General features: G+C 41.9%; 1 protein-coding gene across 1 annotated transcript; it reads right to left on the minus strand.

Annotated features, from left to right (window-relative positions):
- Window positions 1–302: 302 nt before the first annotated feature.
- yaf2 (YY1 associated factor 2) lies at window positions 303–18,044 on the minus strand. Its single transcript, XM_040035180.1, has 4 exons — window positions 17,367–18,044; window positions 16,802–16,927; window positions 3,537–3,692; window positions 303–3,288 (listed from the first exon to the last, which is right to left on the minus strand). Exons 1-4 carry the CDS (start codon window positions 17,390–17,392, stop codon window positions 3,036–3,038), a joined length of 561 nt encoding a protein of 186 aa, XP_039891114.1. The 5' UTR covers window positions 17,393–18,044; the 3' UTR covers window positions 303–3,035.
- Window positions 18,045–18,786: the final 742 nt, after the last annotated feature.

Consider the following 18,786-nt stretch of genomic DNA (forward strand, 5'->3'; position numbering starts at 1 on the left):
AATACTAACAAACTAAGAGACATAACCTTTCCCACAATATACCAAGACCTTAGTATCATCATGCCATGACAGTTCTCAGAATGCGCTCTAAAATAGTGAGTAAAAATCTCAACAATAACACTGGTATGATGGATAATACAACCACATCAAAACATTGTAGTACAATAGTTTAGAAATATCTATTTCATCTGTTTAATTATTCTACATGTTTTATAAGTTATTGTGTGTAGTTAGGTTGATCTATAGTTGTTCTGCTGGGAGTTTTGAATACTCTAAAGCTCTGCCTTTTTTTTCCTCTTTTCTTTTTTTTCCTTTTTTGCTACGTCAGTTAAATAAAGTCCATCACACTGCAAGACATCACTCATACAGCTTGTAAAAGTGCAAGTCCACAACTCATTTTCCCCCATTGTACAAGCACAACGCTGCATCCAAAGGGTAGCTGCGGAGCAACATCAGCATCCTCTGGTTCTCCACTGGGATGCTGAACAGCACGTGAGTGAGCAAACTGCGCTTCCTGAGACTCGTATACATCTACTCGCGAGTGTCCGACTGCGGGGAAGAGCGTCGGGCTTAAGTGTGGAGGTGAAGGAGAAGCTGAAGCAGAGATTAACAGGCGAACACAGGTGTCACTTACAGCTTTACCATCTACTGTGTTTAGCTGACAATGTCCCAGTGACACACAGGATCAACCTGGTTTGGAACAGATCTTAAAGAAAATAAAAGCACAGCAAATAAAAGCTTCAAACTGACGATGTGCATCTTGTAAGGCAGCATGCTGAGTGTACATCGGTCTCTGGGTTCATGTGATCGGCGTGATCCAAAAGGAAGTCAGTGACTCGGGACAGGATTTGTTTACTTTATGTAGCCACGATGTGAAAAACAAAAACAAAAAAAAAACAGCAAAGATTCACGCCGACTTTAATCTGGAAGAAGCCTGCGTAATTCTACATGCTGCATTAAGTGATTTTTTTAATAGCTAGAGGGCAAAAATATATCAACTCAATGAATCAGAGCACAGATTCTATTGATTTTAGCTCTGTCAGTAGTTTATTCATCTTGCAGATGTATACTAAGCAGCGAAGGCCTTTCCTTGGATTGGTAAATTTGAGCAACAAGAGTCCAATTTTTATTCTTCTCATAGCCCAGATATGGTCTGCTGCTACCCATCACTGTGACAATGGGTGGTTGGTGTAGGCATCATTTATGTAAAGGTCATAAAAATACAAACATAAAAGCTATATGATGTTGCAGAACTGATAAATATCTGTAGTCAGTTTTGTCAGTTTTCCACATGAAAGTCTAGCTCACAATTGAACATGAGGTTGCTGTCTGGGCAGAATACATGATGCCTGCTGACTTGTGGTGAACTGACCCAAAAAAAAAAAAAGACCTGCACTGTTCTTACACTGGGAGCAATAATACGTTACATGGATTTTGTACTAGGAAGCTGGCATTTAAAGGCTGCTTTATGTGCCATCAACCTTCCTGGGAACTGGCATTACTAAGTAGAGGTTTGCAAGGTAACATGGAACAAAATTGGCAGCTGGGGTACATGTATGCTAAAATTACTTAGTAGTGTGTTTATATATAAAAAGACCACTTAATACAAGTTCAGGTTTGTGGTAGCTACTGCCTGAATTGAATGACACAAAGACCAGCTGATTGCATTTGAAAGTTAGGGAAGGGTGACCAATTAAAGGACAAAGAAAGCCATAATAAACTTTTTTTTTTTTATGATCACATGTCTAGAACAGCTTCAGTGCACCTGGGCAGAATTCTCCAAGGTGTTTGCTCCCTTGGTTATTTGAAAATGGTGAAATCTCCTATATACATGTTCAGAAAATTTCAGGCATGGTGATTGTGAAGGTCACAGAATATGATTCTGATCATTTTCATAACAAATTAATTCAGTGCTCTACAATGGAGGCACTCATGCCAGAAGAGTACGCTCCCATCAGAGAAATGGTTCATCACAAGATAAAGGTGACATCTTTGCACTTGTTCTCCCTGACCTTTTCTTCTAATCAGACAACTGCACCCAAACCATGTCAGCCAGATGTAACAGAGCCAACACTGTCCTCGCTGTAACCGTCAGTGGGACAGATTCGATTCTATTCTATTGCTGACTGTGGCATAAACTTAAAGACAGGATTTTCCTTCATACTGTGTCTTCCTGCCAGGGGATATAACAGACTTTCAGTAACCAATGGGCTTCAATCACTATGCAAAAACAACAAAAAAAACAACAAAAAGTGGCAGAGGGAGTGCCACCACTGTGCTGTGTTTAAAAAAGAAAATCATTACAGCAGAGGCAGTCTAACAGGGGAAGCTTAAGAGTATCAAGATCAGGTTAAAGGTTCAGTGTGGGGACACTGATGTTCGGGTTTATAACAGGTAGGTAACGAGTTCAGGCAGAGGCAGAATATTCCACACGGGGAAAGAAAAAGTCCCTCTGCCATCCACTGATGTTGATGATGATTATGAAGATGAAAGCAAGGACAGGGATCCACATTTCATAGGGAAAAAAGACAAATCATGGAGGTTAGGTTGCACGTGGAGGAAAACCTAAAGCATGAGGATCCAGCACTCTATCCAAAACTTTGTTTCTCCTGTCAGTTCTGAAGAAGTTCCTCATCAGTCTGTGAGTAAATATTCCAGGAGCAAGCTTTTAGACAGTGTGCTGCTTACTTACAACTACACAAAAAATAATTCCAACTTACCAAGTAGACTACTAAAACCCTTCCAAGATTTAGCAAAAGTCGTATTGCTTTCTAAATGCACAATTCCACTGCTGTAGAAAATCCGCTAACTGATCAAACTCGCCAAATCTGATGCGTCCTTGCAGCAAAAAATATTCTAATAAAAACAAAAAATTTTAAAGAAAAAAAAAAAAAACAAACAGGAGAAAAAGAAAAGTTTTATTCATTATCGTGCAGCTCTAATGTAGAGGCAGGATACTCCTCTAGTGACTTGTGGACTTGCAGATGAGACGTTGATGGAGGCGGGGTGGAGGGAAAGGTTTCAAGGAGGCTGACTCAGTGAGACTCTCCGTTGACCGAGCTCCCCTCTCCTCTGGGTGAGGAAGAGCGGGAAAGGCCCTTCTCTGTGTTTTCTGAGCTAGAGCCGTTCTGGCTGTGGTGGTCGGCCGATGACACGGAGCTGGAGGAAGTGGCCGAGGTGGCTGAGGGCTTGGCCTTCTCCTTAAAGTCCGTTATGATGACTGTCAGGTCCCCAACCGTCACCTCCAAGTGCTGGGCGCTGCTGCGATCGATGTTTTTTAGTCTTGGCCTGATGAGTGAGTGGAAAAGACCATTAAGCATACAAGGCTATTTTTAAAAATCCTGCATAAAGAGAGTCTTCCTGGTGCTGCTTTGAAATATACTCCTGGTGTCTCCCACTTCCCACTTCCTGAAATTCTTTATGAAACATGACAGCCTAACTCCAGGTGGCAACATAAACAGTTTTTGCACTTTTCCATGTTTATTCATGAATCCCTCTAATATCTGACTCCGCCAACCTGGCATCAGCTCGCTTACCTCATCTTCTTGTGGCTGTTCTTCTTAAGCGGCGGCTCTCTGTCGCTCTTCTCCTTCTCGACTCTCTCCTTCTTTTCCTTTTTGGGCTGTGAGGGCAGCACAAACTGCTGCGTTACCTGCTGCTGAGAAACTAGCTGGGATACGGGACGTGGCTTCCTGATCCAGGAGGGAGGAGTGTCGAAAAGGGGATGAAGGGAAAAAGACAGAGAGGGAGAGACAAAGGGAGAGACGGAGAGAGGCAGATTAATGAGAGGGAAAAGCACAATGAACACATGGCTTTGTGCTAGCCTACCACTATAATCAAGAGCCAATGATCACTGCCAGTGCTGGTTAGGATGGTGCTGCTCAAGTGCTCTTAACACTGGCAGCACACGCTGAGTGCATTTAAAATAAAACCCGGAGTTCAGCCATCTGTGAGATGTGGAGTGTACCTGTGCAGGCTTGTTTTTAGCACTCACAAGACAAAATCAGTTGTGGTAAATACACAGGTGCAGTAGGAATTAGAAGTATGCAAAACATACTGAATATAAAATATTTAGCAGATTAATCATCTGCGGAAACAATCGTTAGTTGCAGTGACATTCAAAAGTAAGCCTAACTGACTACAACATGGTAAATGGTAAATGGCCTGTATTTGTATAGCGCTTTACTTAGTCCCTAAGGATCCCAAAGCGCTTTACACTACATTCAGTCATCCACCCATTCACACACTGGTGATGGCAAGCTACATTGTAGCCACAGCTACAATGTAAAATCCTGCTTTGATATTAATGGGTGTGTTCGCCACACATTCTTTACTCAGGTAGGCGTCTGTAAGACAGAATGACACCATCCATGATCCCCCCGCTCTTATGTTGAACATGCAGTCATTGTTAACCAGTAATCGCTTTAAATGCTTTATGTACACTGCAGTGATGATACTTGTCTGTGCACGGCATTAGCTGCGATGATGTGAATACGCCCTCCATGTCTGCTCGAGTACAATTATGCTTTTCATTGTGGCCTTTCAAGAACTGGGCACCATTTTTTGGGACTTAAAATAGAATAACTTAACTGTAGTTTGTTCTTGATGCAAAGCAAGTGCCGAGTTGTTGATGTGAGGGGATGTTCCTGAGAAGCATGGATAATATACCTTCACACACAGGTTCCACAAATCGCTGAAGACAGAGCCAATGTGATACTAAATGGTCCTCTTCACATTCATACCTCCATCTTTCATGAGGGTGTAATGTCTCAGAAATAATGTATTATGCAACTGGTTGGCTACAGGAGCATGCATTAGGACTGTGATCGTATTTCTGAGCAGGACTCTGTATGTGTGTGTATTTTGGAGCTTGCCAAGAGCCCTAGCCTGAGAGGGAAGTGTGCTGAAAAGGCCATCTGTTGGGGCGGTCTACACATCTAGTGCCTTTATTAATTGCATGCACACACAAATGAATTACCCACAGTATGAATGCATGCATGTCCATATACTACACTGCATGTTGTATAGAAAACAAAAGCGATTCTAGAAGAAAATGTATGTTTGCTTTTATATACAGTGCAACAGCATCCAGTGATGTACATTAAAGCATAGCATGTATAATTATATTTTTAACATTAAACCCTAAGCAGAACAATAGCTACAGATTGGTAACATGCAATATTTGTCGTAATGACTGATGCTGGCTTATTGGACTATATGATGTCAAGTGTGTTAGTGGTTGAGGTTTCATTTATTCAATTTTGCACAGGTTAATTGTGTATTTGAAGATATTTTGTTGTGTCTATGAATGCTTCTGAAATAAAGTAGATTTGGTAGAATTTATCATGAGTCACAATGATTAGCTTCGGTGGCTGTGTCAGAGCCAGCACGTGATGTTGCCTGTAGTATTTCAGGGGTGACTTGTCAGTGCCGCTGCTCCCCTGCATTGCTGTGGGCCGTTTCATCACCTTCACAGCATTCACCTACAGGCTCCAGGGGGTATTTACTTATTGCTCTCCGATTCTATATATCACAGATTTGTGGTTAGTAGCACTGGAAAGTTGAAAATGCTGATTACCTTATGGTATTTTTCTCATGTGGACTAACCTGTGCCTTATTACATTTAAGATGTGCTGCAATTACAAAATATTAGCTTCATGAAATTTCATTTAAAAAAAAAGAAAAGAAAAACAAAGAATTCCATTAGAACTTCTAATACAACTTTACGGTGTCTTTCAAGTGTATGACACCTGATCCCAGATTAGTCTGACCACTGTGACTTGTTGTGCAGAAAATAGTTGCACATTTTTTCCAAAGTGAGCCCTGGTGGCCCATTTAGCCTCAGTTAAAGGTTTTTCTACCTCAAATTCCACAAGGATATACATACACAGAAGCTCCTGTCTTTTTCTGAGGGCAAAGATGTTGTTGAGCAATTCTGGGATGACCTAAATTGGGGCCAAGCTTCAAAGACTCTCTCCCACAGACATTTTTTTTTTTAAACTTAGCTTTCACTGCCTTCACATAACTTGCAGTGATGCTAGCAAGTCTAAAGTAAAATGCAAATGGGTCTCTTGGCCTACATAACTGTCTAATAGGGAGGAGATGTAGAGATTCTCTAATATGTCTGTCTTGTCAGCAAGATGCTGCAGAAGTGCTGACTCCTTTTTAAATAAAGACAAAGGCCTCTCAGAGTCCTCTGTTCCTAGTTCGAGTAATTTGCTGCTCTCCTTGACATCTTTTTGTTTAATAGTCCTACAGCAACTAAACAGCATCTGGTGGTCTGAATGTACACACTTACACACAAAACAGCAACGGTCACAAAAGGATCAGCTGTCCCGCCCTCAGGACAAACGTTATCAGCTTCCAAAACTAAAAACTCATCTGGCTGCGTCGTTCATAACATCCTTAGGCTTTTGTTTGATGAATTTAGTTTAGAACGTCATTGTGCACTTTGTGTGATTTACTGTATGAAAGTAATTAATTCCTCCTCTCATTAATGCAGTGAGTGAGTGATGGTTTTGCTTGAAATGTAATCTCCCCTCAGCCTAAAATGTTTTAGATTGAAAGCCTGGATGTGCCAGAGAGCAAGTGAGGCCACGTCTAAATACATACAGCCAACCTCCCTCCATGTATTACAGTGGAGTTGATTCTCACTAATAGAACCAGCTCAATAACCAGGAGGTGAAAGAGGAGATAGACAACCCAATATTATGGGGAGGCAAAGCGGCAGGTCTAAACAGAGCTGCCTCTGTTAACCCAATCAAATGGTGTTTATCTCTGCACTTAGGCCCTCACTGCTAGCCTCCCTTTGGGCACCGAGTGTGGGTTTGTGTATGTGTGTGTATTGATTCCAAAATAATTTCTGTCCCGAACGTAACGGTCTATTCTTTCAGACATTAATACTGCGTGTTGGAACCTCTGTTCCTGTCGATATCTGCTTCACTCATTCTGCTACAGCTAATGGAGTCCCACAATGGGAAATTAGGACATTACAGGGGGAGGCTTAAACATAGCAAATTGTATTTCCTTCAAAGAGGAGAGTACAGCAAACACACAAAGCCTTTGTTTCAATTCACAGAAAGTGATCAGCCAGTTTATTGTTACATTTATTATCTTTGCCTTCACTTGTTCTTTTTCACAGGTTCTCCTTCTGCAATGTTTTATTTGTAGAACATGAGTGCAACACTATGTTAAACAAATGACCAAAAGGGGATCAACTTGAACTAATACTATTAATAATAACTAATAATAATATTTTATACTCAGATAAGCAATGATTAAAAACAGTTCCAAACCTAATTTGTTCCTACTTTACTGGTTGGTACTTATTAGCATGCATGTGGGATTCACAATTAAAATTTATAGACATAGCCTTCTAACCTAGCTTTCTAAGGCCTCAGTCATCCTGTCCTATAGTTGGCTAGAGTCAGCAACCCCCTGGCAAGTGCTGGTTGCTAAGGAAAATGTGTATTCCACAACTAGTTAACGAGTGGCTGCTGACTGACACTGGGTGAAAACAGATTACTGTGGTATGCAAACACTGAAACTTGAAAAAGCGCATCACAAAACAGAAATGTGTAACATTAATTTGCCTTCGAGGAATAACTTGGTCATTACTATTGCAACCAACATGTTTCAAAAGGCACAAGTTTTCCCTTAAAGGTTCCCGTTTCCAGTTTGCATTGCACTTTACTTGGTAAGTAGTTGGCGAGTGTTTGCAGACAAGTCGGCATCTTCGATACAAACTATGGAAAACCGTGGCAACCTGCTAACAACCGAAGCAATCACAACGAGGTCTTTGTAACCAATTTCAAAACCTAAAGAAACCACTTGCCAAACGGTCCCATAATACACACTTTTCTCTAGTGATAGTTTCCAGGGGGGTCACTGACTGGTTTCCAAGCCTGTGTGACTGGAGCTTTAGTAATCGATTTAACACCGGCTAGGAGCAATGTCCAACAACACTCACAAGTAGTCCAGGAATACACATTTTTTCCCTCACGACTGGTGACTGACAGATGGTTCCTAAGCGGTCTCTAGGTCTGTGTGACTAAGGCCTTATTCAATCACAGCCAGGAAAGTCTGAAACTTCAAGAAGCCAAGTTTCCTTGAGAAAGACTTTGAATCTTCCAGTTAACAAAATCATTCTTTTGACAGCCAAGAAGGCTAGTCCTGCCATCTTTATGTCCTTTTTCGGTGTAACTGTGCAGTCTTTACTAACACTAACACAATAACAACAACAGGACAAAAGAGAGAGAGATGTATAGTCATCCATTCTGTAAGTCAATAAAACATTTCTGGGCAAAAGGACTTGACTTCACGGCGATGTCACAGCACACAATCCACAACAATGCCAGCACAGATCTGAAAAGCTTTTTTTTTTTTTGTAAGGGTAACACAAGTTCTAACTTTTTCAACTCGTTAAGGCGGTTTTAAAAGAAAAAAAGAAAGAAATATCTGCAGATGAATGTACCGTATTGTAGTTTATGTTGTTGTGTTTCTTGTTGATACAGCTGTTCTTTTTCTTTTTCGGCCTCTCTTGTGTGAAACAAAATAAAAACAAACCTCGCTCTCAATCTCACAACCTTAAAGTTTAATCGTGAACTGAAGGCAAAGTTAGTTTATTCTGCAGAAACTGAGCTGAAAAAAAATGTTGCCACTGATCCCTTATGCTTACTTCAGTGACAAGGGAACTCTAGCTGACCCTTTTCCAAATATGTCGCGCGCGCGCACACACACACACAGCATCTATCGTGTTCACACTCCTCTATCCTCTCACTTTTTTTCCCCTCCCTCCTCCTGATGCACTCGGTGACCTCCCACTCGTTCACTGCTGCCCTGGGCTTAAGAAAATATCACACAAGGATTCAAAAAATGGGAGAAAAACTCTGATGTCAGCAAGTCATAAGCTGGCATAATTTTTTCTAATTAACTTCTATTTTCTGCCACAATGGACAACTGGGTTATCACCAGTACTGCTGAAACAACATGGATAGTGTTTAAGAGCACTAATCATTTAACACATCTTAGCAGAACAAAGGCAACGATTGGTATTAAACTCCTTCACACAGAATCACCTTTAACAGTTTTGAATAACTACTCGTTTCTTGTTTGCTGGAACTCAAACTGTATATGGCCCCAGGTGGTTTCATGTGATTAAATGTGACCTCAGTGGAATGCACATCATACCACAGAGTTGCTACACTGAGAGAACAATGAAACGGCAACATTTCATAAGCAGGGCTGTGCCGTATCATGCCATCTGCAATAATACCAATATAAATTTTTTATGCGATATAAAATAATATCACAATATCATTGCTATAGCAACATGCCTTTACGTTCCCAACACACAACAGTGAGAGAAACCCAGACATGTCTGAGAGGAAGAGTGGTGTGTCAACCTCTGATGGTGATTTAGTAACTAATAGGGTTGCCACAAACGATTATTTTGATAGTCGACTAGGCGGCGATTATTTTTGCGATTAGTCGACTAATCAGATCATGCATCCATTTAACGTAAAACATACCGCTTATTGCACCAGCATGCATCTGCTCTTACATAACAATCATTAGCTTACAGCTTTAAGTGTTTAAGGTATGTGCTAACTAAAAATAAAGACAAGATGATAGTTTATTCAATTTTAATGAAATTTGCAGATTGTTTCGGTGAAGTTTAATAAACCCAGCCGTCTGCTCCTTGCTATCTAAAATATAACAGGACACCGGAGTATATTCTCAAGCCTCTCACACTTCTGATAATCAGTTGTCTGCTTGATGTTTATTCAGCTGTGTAAAAACTATAACTTTAATCTCAGCCAAACCGATTTACTCAGGAACAACTAAAATACTTAAAAAAAAAAAAAAGCCAAACTATAACATTTTTAAGTTATCTAAGTGACTTATATATCATGTTTAACCTGAGTAGCGAAAGACGGTGGTGGGTTTGAAAACGATTTGCTGGGAGTCCGGTGTTCTCACCGGCTCTAGTGAGCCTTGCCCCCGGCTAACTATCGAGCTAGTGGGTAACAAGACGCCTCTGAAAACGTCGGAGCACTTTTGAAAATATGTGGTGTCTTGATAAACTGAGCAGATATTTGAAGTTTACACAGTTACATTCTAGCCTGAAAATATGTAAAACGTTTATTTTGTGACCCAGAAAGAATAATAACAGTAATATCAAAACTAACCAGCTGCCGCCATTGTTGGAAACTGAGCAGGGCCACGATGGGCTGCGCTATGAATTCTGGGACACAGTTTCTTCTTCTTTGGTGTTTAACGGCAACTAGCATCCTTGTACATGCAGTGCTGCCAACTTCTGTTTCAGTCCGTTATTACACTCTTAAATCCTACTACTTATTCCTGCGTCTTTTGGGCTCTTACAAAGCTTCAAACGACGCGTCGACTATTAAATTAGTCGTCGACGATTTTGATAGTCGACGTAATCGTGACTAGTCGACTAATCGTGGCAGCCCTAGTAACTAAGAGTGATACTTTAACAACCTCCAACAAAGCACAAGACTTTGTAAATCTATACAGAAAAAATGTTCTTGTTTTGCCACTTGAGGCGACCTGAGGCTTCGTAGCCTGGTTGTATAGTTCAACCAGGCTACGAAGGAGGAAATACTAGCAGCTGGTGATGCGCAACCCAAAAGTAAGCAAATGACTCAACCAAGCATCACTAACTGCATTCACTATCAGCACTCCATATGACAGGAAGAGCAAACGGTAGATGGAAATTATTAATGTGGTTACATGGTATATGGCAAAGCAGGGCTTTAAGCAGCTGGTTAAAAAGCTCAACTAGAGATACAAAATCCCAGATTGAAAAATATTTTCTGTTTTATTATATGACAATATTAGCAAGCTCCTTACAAGTTACAAGGTTAAGCTACTTTGTTATTACTTGTATGCTTACATTTGGTATGCTGTGGCAGTTGATATAATGCCGTGCTTTTGCACTATAATTCTCCTGGGATGTTGTTTCAGTATTTCGAATTAAGAAGTCTGTCATCAATAACAGTAGCTCACTGCGAAACAGCTTCATTTTTGTTGCACTAATAAATTCTGCTGCCTGCAAGTATTGATAAAATGTTCAGAATATTTTTTTTCTGTATCGTTGAAAATGTTGTTATTGCAAGTTTTCTTGAAATATAACCCTACTCAACCCAACGGTTGGCAGATATGGAGTAAACAATTATTTCACTTGTAGATTAATCTGTGGATTCTTTTTGATTAACAGTGCCTGAAAGTACAGCAATGGTGAAAAATGTCTGCGAAAAATATTATAATATTCTTTAAATCTCTGACAAGTCCAAAAATATTTTTTTCATTATATAAATAAAGAAACACGATCAAGGGAACTGCCGAGGCTCTAAACTAAAAACTTGGTTCCAGCTTTGTGACGATGTATTTTAAGTTATTGCTAGTATCGTTTCGGGAACTTATCTATCAATATGCGTTCCAAAAATATCCCTGTCGACTATCGATCTAAATCCTATCAGAGAGTCCAGTATCCTAAATATCAATTGGAAGTGGAAGTGTCAAACACTGTGGTTCGGGCTATTTGTATTATCGCCATACAACATAAGCTAGGGATGTGTGCGACTATACAACCAAGCAACCAAAGCGATGTATAACCAGAATGTAAAAAAAACAAGAAAAGTCCTGCGCATTTCAGAAAAATTTGAAACGTGATTGATTAATGACAAACACGACTAATAACTGTTTCATATAACTCTTAAAATACACATGCAATATTTGTTAGGCCAATGTTAGCTTTATCCATTTCAAGCACTCAGTTTTAAATGTTTTGCGAAGGGTTTCTGTATGTTAGACGACTTGACCAGTCAAATTTTTTCTCTCATTTAAATGACTGGTAAATTAATCACCAGGTACATAACTGGTATATGCAAACCATCAGCAGAGCACATGTGCCATCACTTTTTAGTGGCTATGCAGTGCATGTTCAGCCTATGGCAGAGTGAGTCACAAGCAAAACAAGGCGTCGAGCTTGTGTTTCAGGATTGTGCTCTATATAGATTTGTTTTGTTAAAATATTGAACTTCTAATGAGTGGCTCCCAAAACACAGTACAGAATTCTGCAGATGTTTGGACTGCATGCTGTCATTTATCGGGTACACAATGTGATGAGCAAACAGCCAACAGGACAGCTGATGGACTGCAAATAAGCATCAGAGCGTGCTCCTATAAACAACTTTCATCTCGCTGTTCTGTGATGATTGTGAGATCATTGTCATATAGCTTATTTTATGCCCTGTTGAACACTCAATCCAGGTGTAGGTGTGTGTCTGTGTGTTTGTTTCAAATTTTCTATCAGCAGGTTGTATGCTGCTCCTGGGAGCTCCTCCAAACCTGATGATTAATGTCTTTCCCTGCCAGTACATGCTACCACTGTGTGTGTGTTCGTGTGTGTGGAACAGAGAGGGAGACAGATGGCCCTCCACGTCCTGTGGTTTATGACACCTTCTCCAGCCTGCTAGCCACACTACGCTACATTGTCCTCTCACACAAACGCCTGCCTGCACAAACACACAGAGCAGTATGTCATGCATCAGTGTCACCGCAGTAATTACAGGCTTATCACGTAGCCATAATCTTGAGCCACAGTGACGTGATAACAGCCAGCTTCATTGTCCGTGGTGTGCACTCGGTGTTTGTATGCTATGTAAGCACTAATACCAGTAACCCACACAGCTGAGCCAACTGTGTCACTTATTAGAGGAAGTAATCATTCAAATGGGATTACAAGACATTGATTGTTGCTATATAGTGTTTCATACGCCAAGTTAAAAATTCAATTTACAGCCAGTCATCATACTTGTATGAATACCAGCTCATAAAGCTGTGCTCGTCTGTTGATGCCTGTTCTAATGATCTCATCTGACTTAGTCACTTGTGATCCAACGGCTATTCTGAACTCAAAGGATGCACACAACCGAAAATACGTGGATGCATTTCGTAACATTTTCCTGGGATGACTCAGTGTTACGGATCAAAGGAAAACAATGAAAACAAACCCTGAAACCATTTCATTCTTAGCACTTAACTGCAATGGAAACACATGACTCGAGTGTGTTGCTCTTTGCTAGTTACACAGTTTGTCTGTTTATACAGAGAAATGCAATATAGCAAAAAGGGTTGTCCTCACTGTTTGTCTATAAAGTCTGTAAAAAAGCCATATTGTATGTATACTTAAAACTAGTCATATCGAGAGCTGGATTTTCACAGTGAGTGAATCAGCCACATTCGAGCCAAATGCACATTTTGAGCTCAGTGTTTAGTAATGTGGACTGCACATAAACTGTGAGTGTGAGCTTTTGTGGGGGGGGGGGGTTGATAAAACAACATCTAAAAACACACAAAACACAGTCAAATGCTGACAGGCTCCCAACCAGCCAGAATGGTTTGCACTTGTTTAGGTGGAGCAGGCAAAACCCTGCACATCAGTCATTCTGTCACCGACAGACGCCCCAGGTTAAGTTCAATGCCTGGGAAGACACAGAAAGGGGGAGACACAACGCCAGTCGCCAAGAGAAAGAGGAGATAAGCATAGAGAGAGGGTGAACACAAACAGGAGCTAACTAATAGGAAGCATGATCGAAGTGGCTGTCATAAATAGAGAAATATGTAGAAATATAATGCTGCCAAACAGGCTCCTGAACATGGAGCATTTCCCCAGCAGCTCTGATTTGTTGGAGCTCTGCTCATTGAACAGATGCAGGTGTGGATGTGAGGGAAGGTCACACACTGCTCTATTACACCCAGCTGAAATTGGCTAAGGACGATGTTTCGGTTAAACAGCTGTCTTTCAGCACCACTTCACATGACATTTTAAGACTTTTATTCCAAACAGCAGCAAGGAAAATTACAGCTGAAACAAATCTTAGCTTTCACTGCATTCCTCAAGGATTAGGATAATACAGGACAAGTCATGACAGACACGATGTGAGACCCTAAAATGCCTTGCTCAGGGACCATGCAGGAATCAAATCTGTGATCTTGTACTACATTATCAAACAGTCTATTTTCTACTAATGCTGTGCCAAACCTGGTGCTTTCTATGAGAGCCAATACACAGTATTACTTGCAGAAGTTGGGTTACATCTGCCAAACATTGGTAAATTTGTTACAGCAGCCCCTCCCCACAAGCACTGACAACTTTGGGAGAAGCAATTTTGTGGTGCTGTGATTCTAAATTGGGCAATGGCACTGCATAGGTGAAAAAGGGGTGTAAGACACTTCGATCGATCAGGCTTGTTTTCAAAGTGTGGGACTCAGTCAAAAGAGTTTTGGGAAGATAAAATGGTTCTCTGAAGTACAGTAATGAGATTGCATGATACGTTGTGATCCCAAAGCTCTCCAAGTCTGCCCTAATTAAACGTTGTAAGCTCGCAGCTTGTCGTAAAGAGCAACACACTGTATTTTTCCACATTAATCAGCGCAAATGACTCCATCATGTTTTGAGCGAGCGTGCACTTTCTCTTGTGCTTTACAAAAACGCAGGCCCTACTTTTTGTTCCTCCAAATTTCACTTCCTCCTCGCAGTACGGGTTTCTGAGCTGCCGACAGAATTAAAAGAACGTCAGCCAGTTCCCACTTTGTCAAAGTGTCTCGCTCTTCCATTTACTCGACCTCCTCCGATAAGCGAGACCAATTCTGCTGATGTATCCCTGTCTGCAGTCTCAAACTCACAGCCTCAACAACGTGCTTTCAATCAGCCCCGCTGGCTTTGGGCCCCTGCAGTAGATCATCTCTCCACATCACAGGGATTGAGGCGGCAAGATCTGCTAAAGCTTGCCTTCATAAAACATTTATTTTACCTCTTGACAGCAACACGCAAACACTCCTCAGCCTAAATTATTTCCACCTCGTCCTAAAACGTTCTCTTTTTGTACCAGTCACTGCCTCGACTCCTTGCCAAAAACCACATAGATCCAGTTGAGCAAAGTGCCATTTTATGTGTTAGGTTACTGCCAGGCTGATTTAAGCCATCCCCACAGAACTCACATTGGCTGTGTCCTTCAGGCTGCAGGACACTTCCTCTAACCACTGGACACTCCACGCCTCTGCTGAGCATTAATTCATTTACTCCACAGCAATAGCTCAGTCATGCTTGTTTAGCAACCAGCAAGGGAATTTGCTGTGCCCCGCATTCATATTCTGCGTGTTGTTTGCCCTTTAGCACCTTGGGTTTGCTCGCCGAGAAATCCACTTGTCTGTTGTGTTTGGTCATTAACAGCTGCGACCACCTGTGTGGCCATTTTGCTGCAGCATTAGCCCATGTTTGGCTCACATGCACGTGTGTGGCGGGTACATGACCGCACTAATGCTACTACAACATTTGCGTAGCACTGCAGTTGGGAAGACAGAAGGTTATTAACATTAAATAAGACCTTCTCATGGACATTTTCTAAATTTGTCGCCTGGGTATCAGGGGTGCAAGTGAGGAATTCTCGCTCTTGTGTCCTTGCCAACTTTGGAAAAAAAAAAAAAGTCCAGATGGGGAAGACAAAGGACGCTTTTGGTGACATGAGGAATCAGACAGGTTCTTGGCAAAGCTGCAAACACACCAATCTCAATGGAGTGTCCTCTAAACAATCAACTCTCAGTAGCAATAAGCTGGACCCAATGATAACAGCATGTCTGCTCCTCATTCCCTCTGTGAGCAGCAGCTCTGCACTTTGACTGCATGTTTATGGGTGTGCATTTGCGAACAAATATGTATGCGGTCATGAGTACAATTTGCATGTTGAGTGCATCTGTACTCAGCGTGTGTGTGTGTGTGTGTGTGTGTGTGTGTGTCTCTGATGACAGCAGGCTGATTAAGCTGTTGCATAGTAATGAGCTATGGCTGTCTGTCTGGCAGCTGCTCTGACAACCTCTTTTCACAACTAGCACTCCCACACACACACACAGAAAAAGACAGAGAAATAAACGCGGGCATTTCAGTAACACACAGAAGAAACACTCTCATGAAAAGGCATCAAAGCTGACAAGAGCACTGAAGCATTGTTGTTTATGTTGTAGTTTAATCACTGGGAAAGTCACGCTAATGCAGGAGAGGATAATTATGATGCATTAAAGAGGGAGATCATGTAACAATGCACAGCTTTCCTATAGCCACAGCTAAACAGCTACACTTCCTCTCCTTCACTCTTTGTTGTGTTTTCCTCCTGATAATGAGTGTCACTGAGGAATAACAGCCATTTCCTGCTTCAAATCACTGATGTCAGGGGGAAGTAGCAGCCACAGGCACAGAGGGCAGCTGTGTGTGTGTGTGTGCGCGCGCGCACCTTCGTGCTGTGCATTTGTACGCTTGAGTACCTGTGAGCGAGGTCATGTGCATGCCTATAAGAGGTCTCTTACAAATATCTGCAGGGCAGTGAAATGGATGTGTGTGCTTAAGGAGCAAGCTATCCCTCTTCCCTCAGTTCACTGAGGTCAGTGTCAGTTGGCAGGAACATGGAGACTAATGCACTGCTTAGAGGAGACGTGAAAGGGTGCAATTAGTAAATAAACATACTGACTTTACGGATCTTCCTTTCACAGAAAACACACCAAATTGAATAACACAAAAAAAGAGGAAAAAAAAAGAGGATACTTTGTTTGTTTATGTTTACTCTGAATTGTGTAGTAAGGGTTCAAAATCCACACAATTGTCAGTTAACATGGCCAGCCCCTCCATTCCCAAAGGACCCTACACCACCCCACCCCTCACACCCCCAGCGGGGCCCCACTAATGTAAAACACACCAAAGGTAATGTATATCCATCCTTACCTTGTTGATGTCCCCTTCCTGACATCACACATCATGCACTTAAAAGCCTCTGCCGTGTTCTTGTACGTGCACACGCTGCAGTCCCAGAACCCCTCGTCGGAGGAGGGCTTCGGTTGACGCTTCGGCCTTTTAAGACAATAAATTTAGAAAAAAAAAGGAGGAAAAAAAGAGGAGAAAAAAACGAAAAGAAAAGATGGGAGAGGAAAGGATCGAGAGGAGACAAGAGTGAGTTCGGGCACCACTCATCCACGAAGGCTATCGATAGCAAACATCAGTGTAAGCCTGTAGGATTTAGGAAATCATCTGCAAAGCGCGCTATGATCCGACACTGTAATTGGCGATGAGGTTTTAACACCCGCGCGCGCGCGCGCACACACACACACACACACAGCCCGCACGCGCACATACACACAAGCAGCGAGTGAGGCAATGAGAGAGAGAGAGAGAGGGAGGGAGAAGGGGAGGGGGGCCGTAAAGAAAACCCATTTTTTCCCCCGTGCGCTTGCCGATGTCCGTTCCCCTCCCCTAGCCCTGAATATCCAGCACGCACTAATTCGCTCGTTACCTTGTCGGACTCCTCTTGTCGCCCATGCCAGACCGGGGTTTATCTGGAGGTGCTGAGACGACCAGGAGCCTTGTTATTTCAATTTTTTTTAGCCGAGAAGCGATGCGCTTGTGCCGCTCGGCTTCCAGCTGTCGTGGAAACTCCGCTTGGGAAATGCTCACGTGACGGGCTGTGACCAATCACAGGCTGGGTTACTTCCCGTGGCTTGACATTCCTCTTGATGAATCAATGCCGCCTTCACGTTCCCTGCGTAAGCTCCCCCTTCTGTCGATTTAGAGTGCTAAATAATGATTCCATTTTGCTTTTCTATGACAGTAATGACTAAAAACCATACAAGTCTGCGCCTAAATCCATTATACAATATTTCACGTGCAGTCTTTCCCTCTAATGAAATGCTCTAACAAATTCACATTTTAGTAATTAAACCACACCTCCAATAAAAATGTTTCGAAAAGCACCCTATGTGCTCTTCATGACGCCATAATTTCCACATGTAGTTGTTTTTCAATTTTGCCCGCTCTAAATTACGACACTTTCCGACAGCACCTAAATGCAACAAATCCCACTAATGTTCTGCGTCTGTAGCAATGCTGGATACCCCTCAAATAAGACTGTGCCGCGAATCCTTTCATATCCCTGCATCTTCGCGCAGACGGCATTAATGCCAAACCAGTTTGCCGCAGACGCATCAAACATGGGGGAAATCCCTCTTTGTATTTGCGTGCTGACGCAAGCAGGCATCAAAAAGATATTTCCACCAAGCGCCGCACCAGCGAGCGGTTCCAACATCTTTTTATATTCAAGGTATTTTATTGCAGCGGAAACCCACTCGGAGCATTTTATTTCCTACATTTACATATGCAACGTGTGGGTCACTGCAAGTGGTTTCCGCTTTTCTAAGCTTTAAAAAGAGCACACACACACACACACACATATATATATCTATATATATATAGATATATATATATATACAGTGTTAGTGTTAAAAGGTGTCAGGTGCAAATAAGGAACTGGAAGTGCTGAATTTGGTGTTGTGCTCACACTCTCTTACTGGTCACTGGAAGGCTAACATGGCACATGATGGCAAAGAACTCTCTGAGGATCTGAAAAAATGAATTGATACTCTACATAAAGATGGCCAAGGCTATAAGATTATTGCCAACACACAGTGGTCAAGACCATACAGTTTAACAGCACAGTTTCCACTCAGAACAAACCTCAACATGGTCGACCAAAGAAGTTGAGTGCACATGCTCAGCGTCATATCCAAAGGTAGTCTTTTGAAAACAGATGTATGAGTGCTACCAGCATTGCTGCAGAGGCTGAAGGCGTGGAGGGTCAGCCTGTCAGTCCTCAGACCATACACACTGCATCAAATGGCTATCGTCCCAGAAGGAATCTTTTTCTAAAGATAAGGCAC

Source organism: Simochromis diagramma, unplaced genomic scaffold (assembly GCF_900408965.1).
Source record: "Simochromis diagramma unplaced genomic scaffold, fSimDia1.1 OVJJ01000816.1, whole genome shotgun sequence".
NCBI classification, from domain to species: domain Eukaryota; kingdom Metazoa; phylum Chordata; class Actinopteri; order Cichliformes; family Cichlidae; genus Simochromis; species Simochromis diagramma.

Excerpts from the sequence above, each read along its gene's own strand:
- yaf2 (XM_040035180.1), bottom strand. The coding sequence starts at position 17,392 with ATGGGCGACAAGAGGAGTCCGACAAG. Across the intron at positions 16,928-17,366 it reads GACAAGAGGAGTCCGACAAG|GCCGAAGCGTCAACCGAAGC; the intron begins GTAACGAGCGAA and ends TTGTCTTAAAAG. Across the intron at positions 3,693-16,801 it reads AGGAAGGGGACATCAACAAG|GAAGCCACGTCCCGTATCCC; the intron begins GTAAGGATGGAT and ends CTCCTGGATCAG.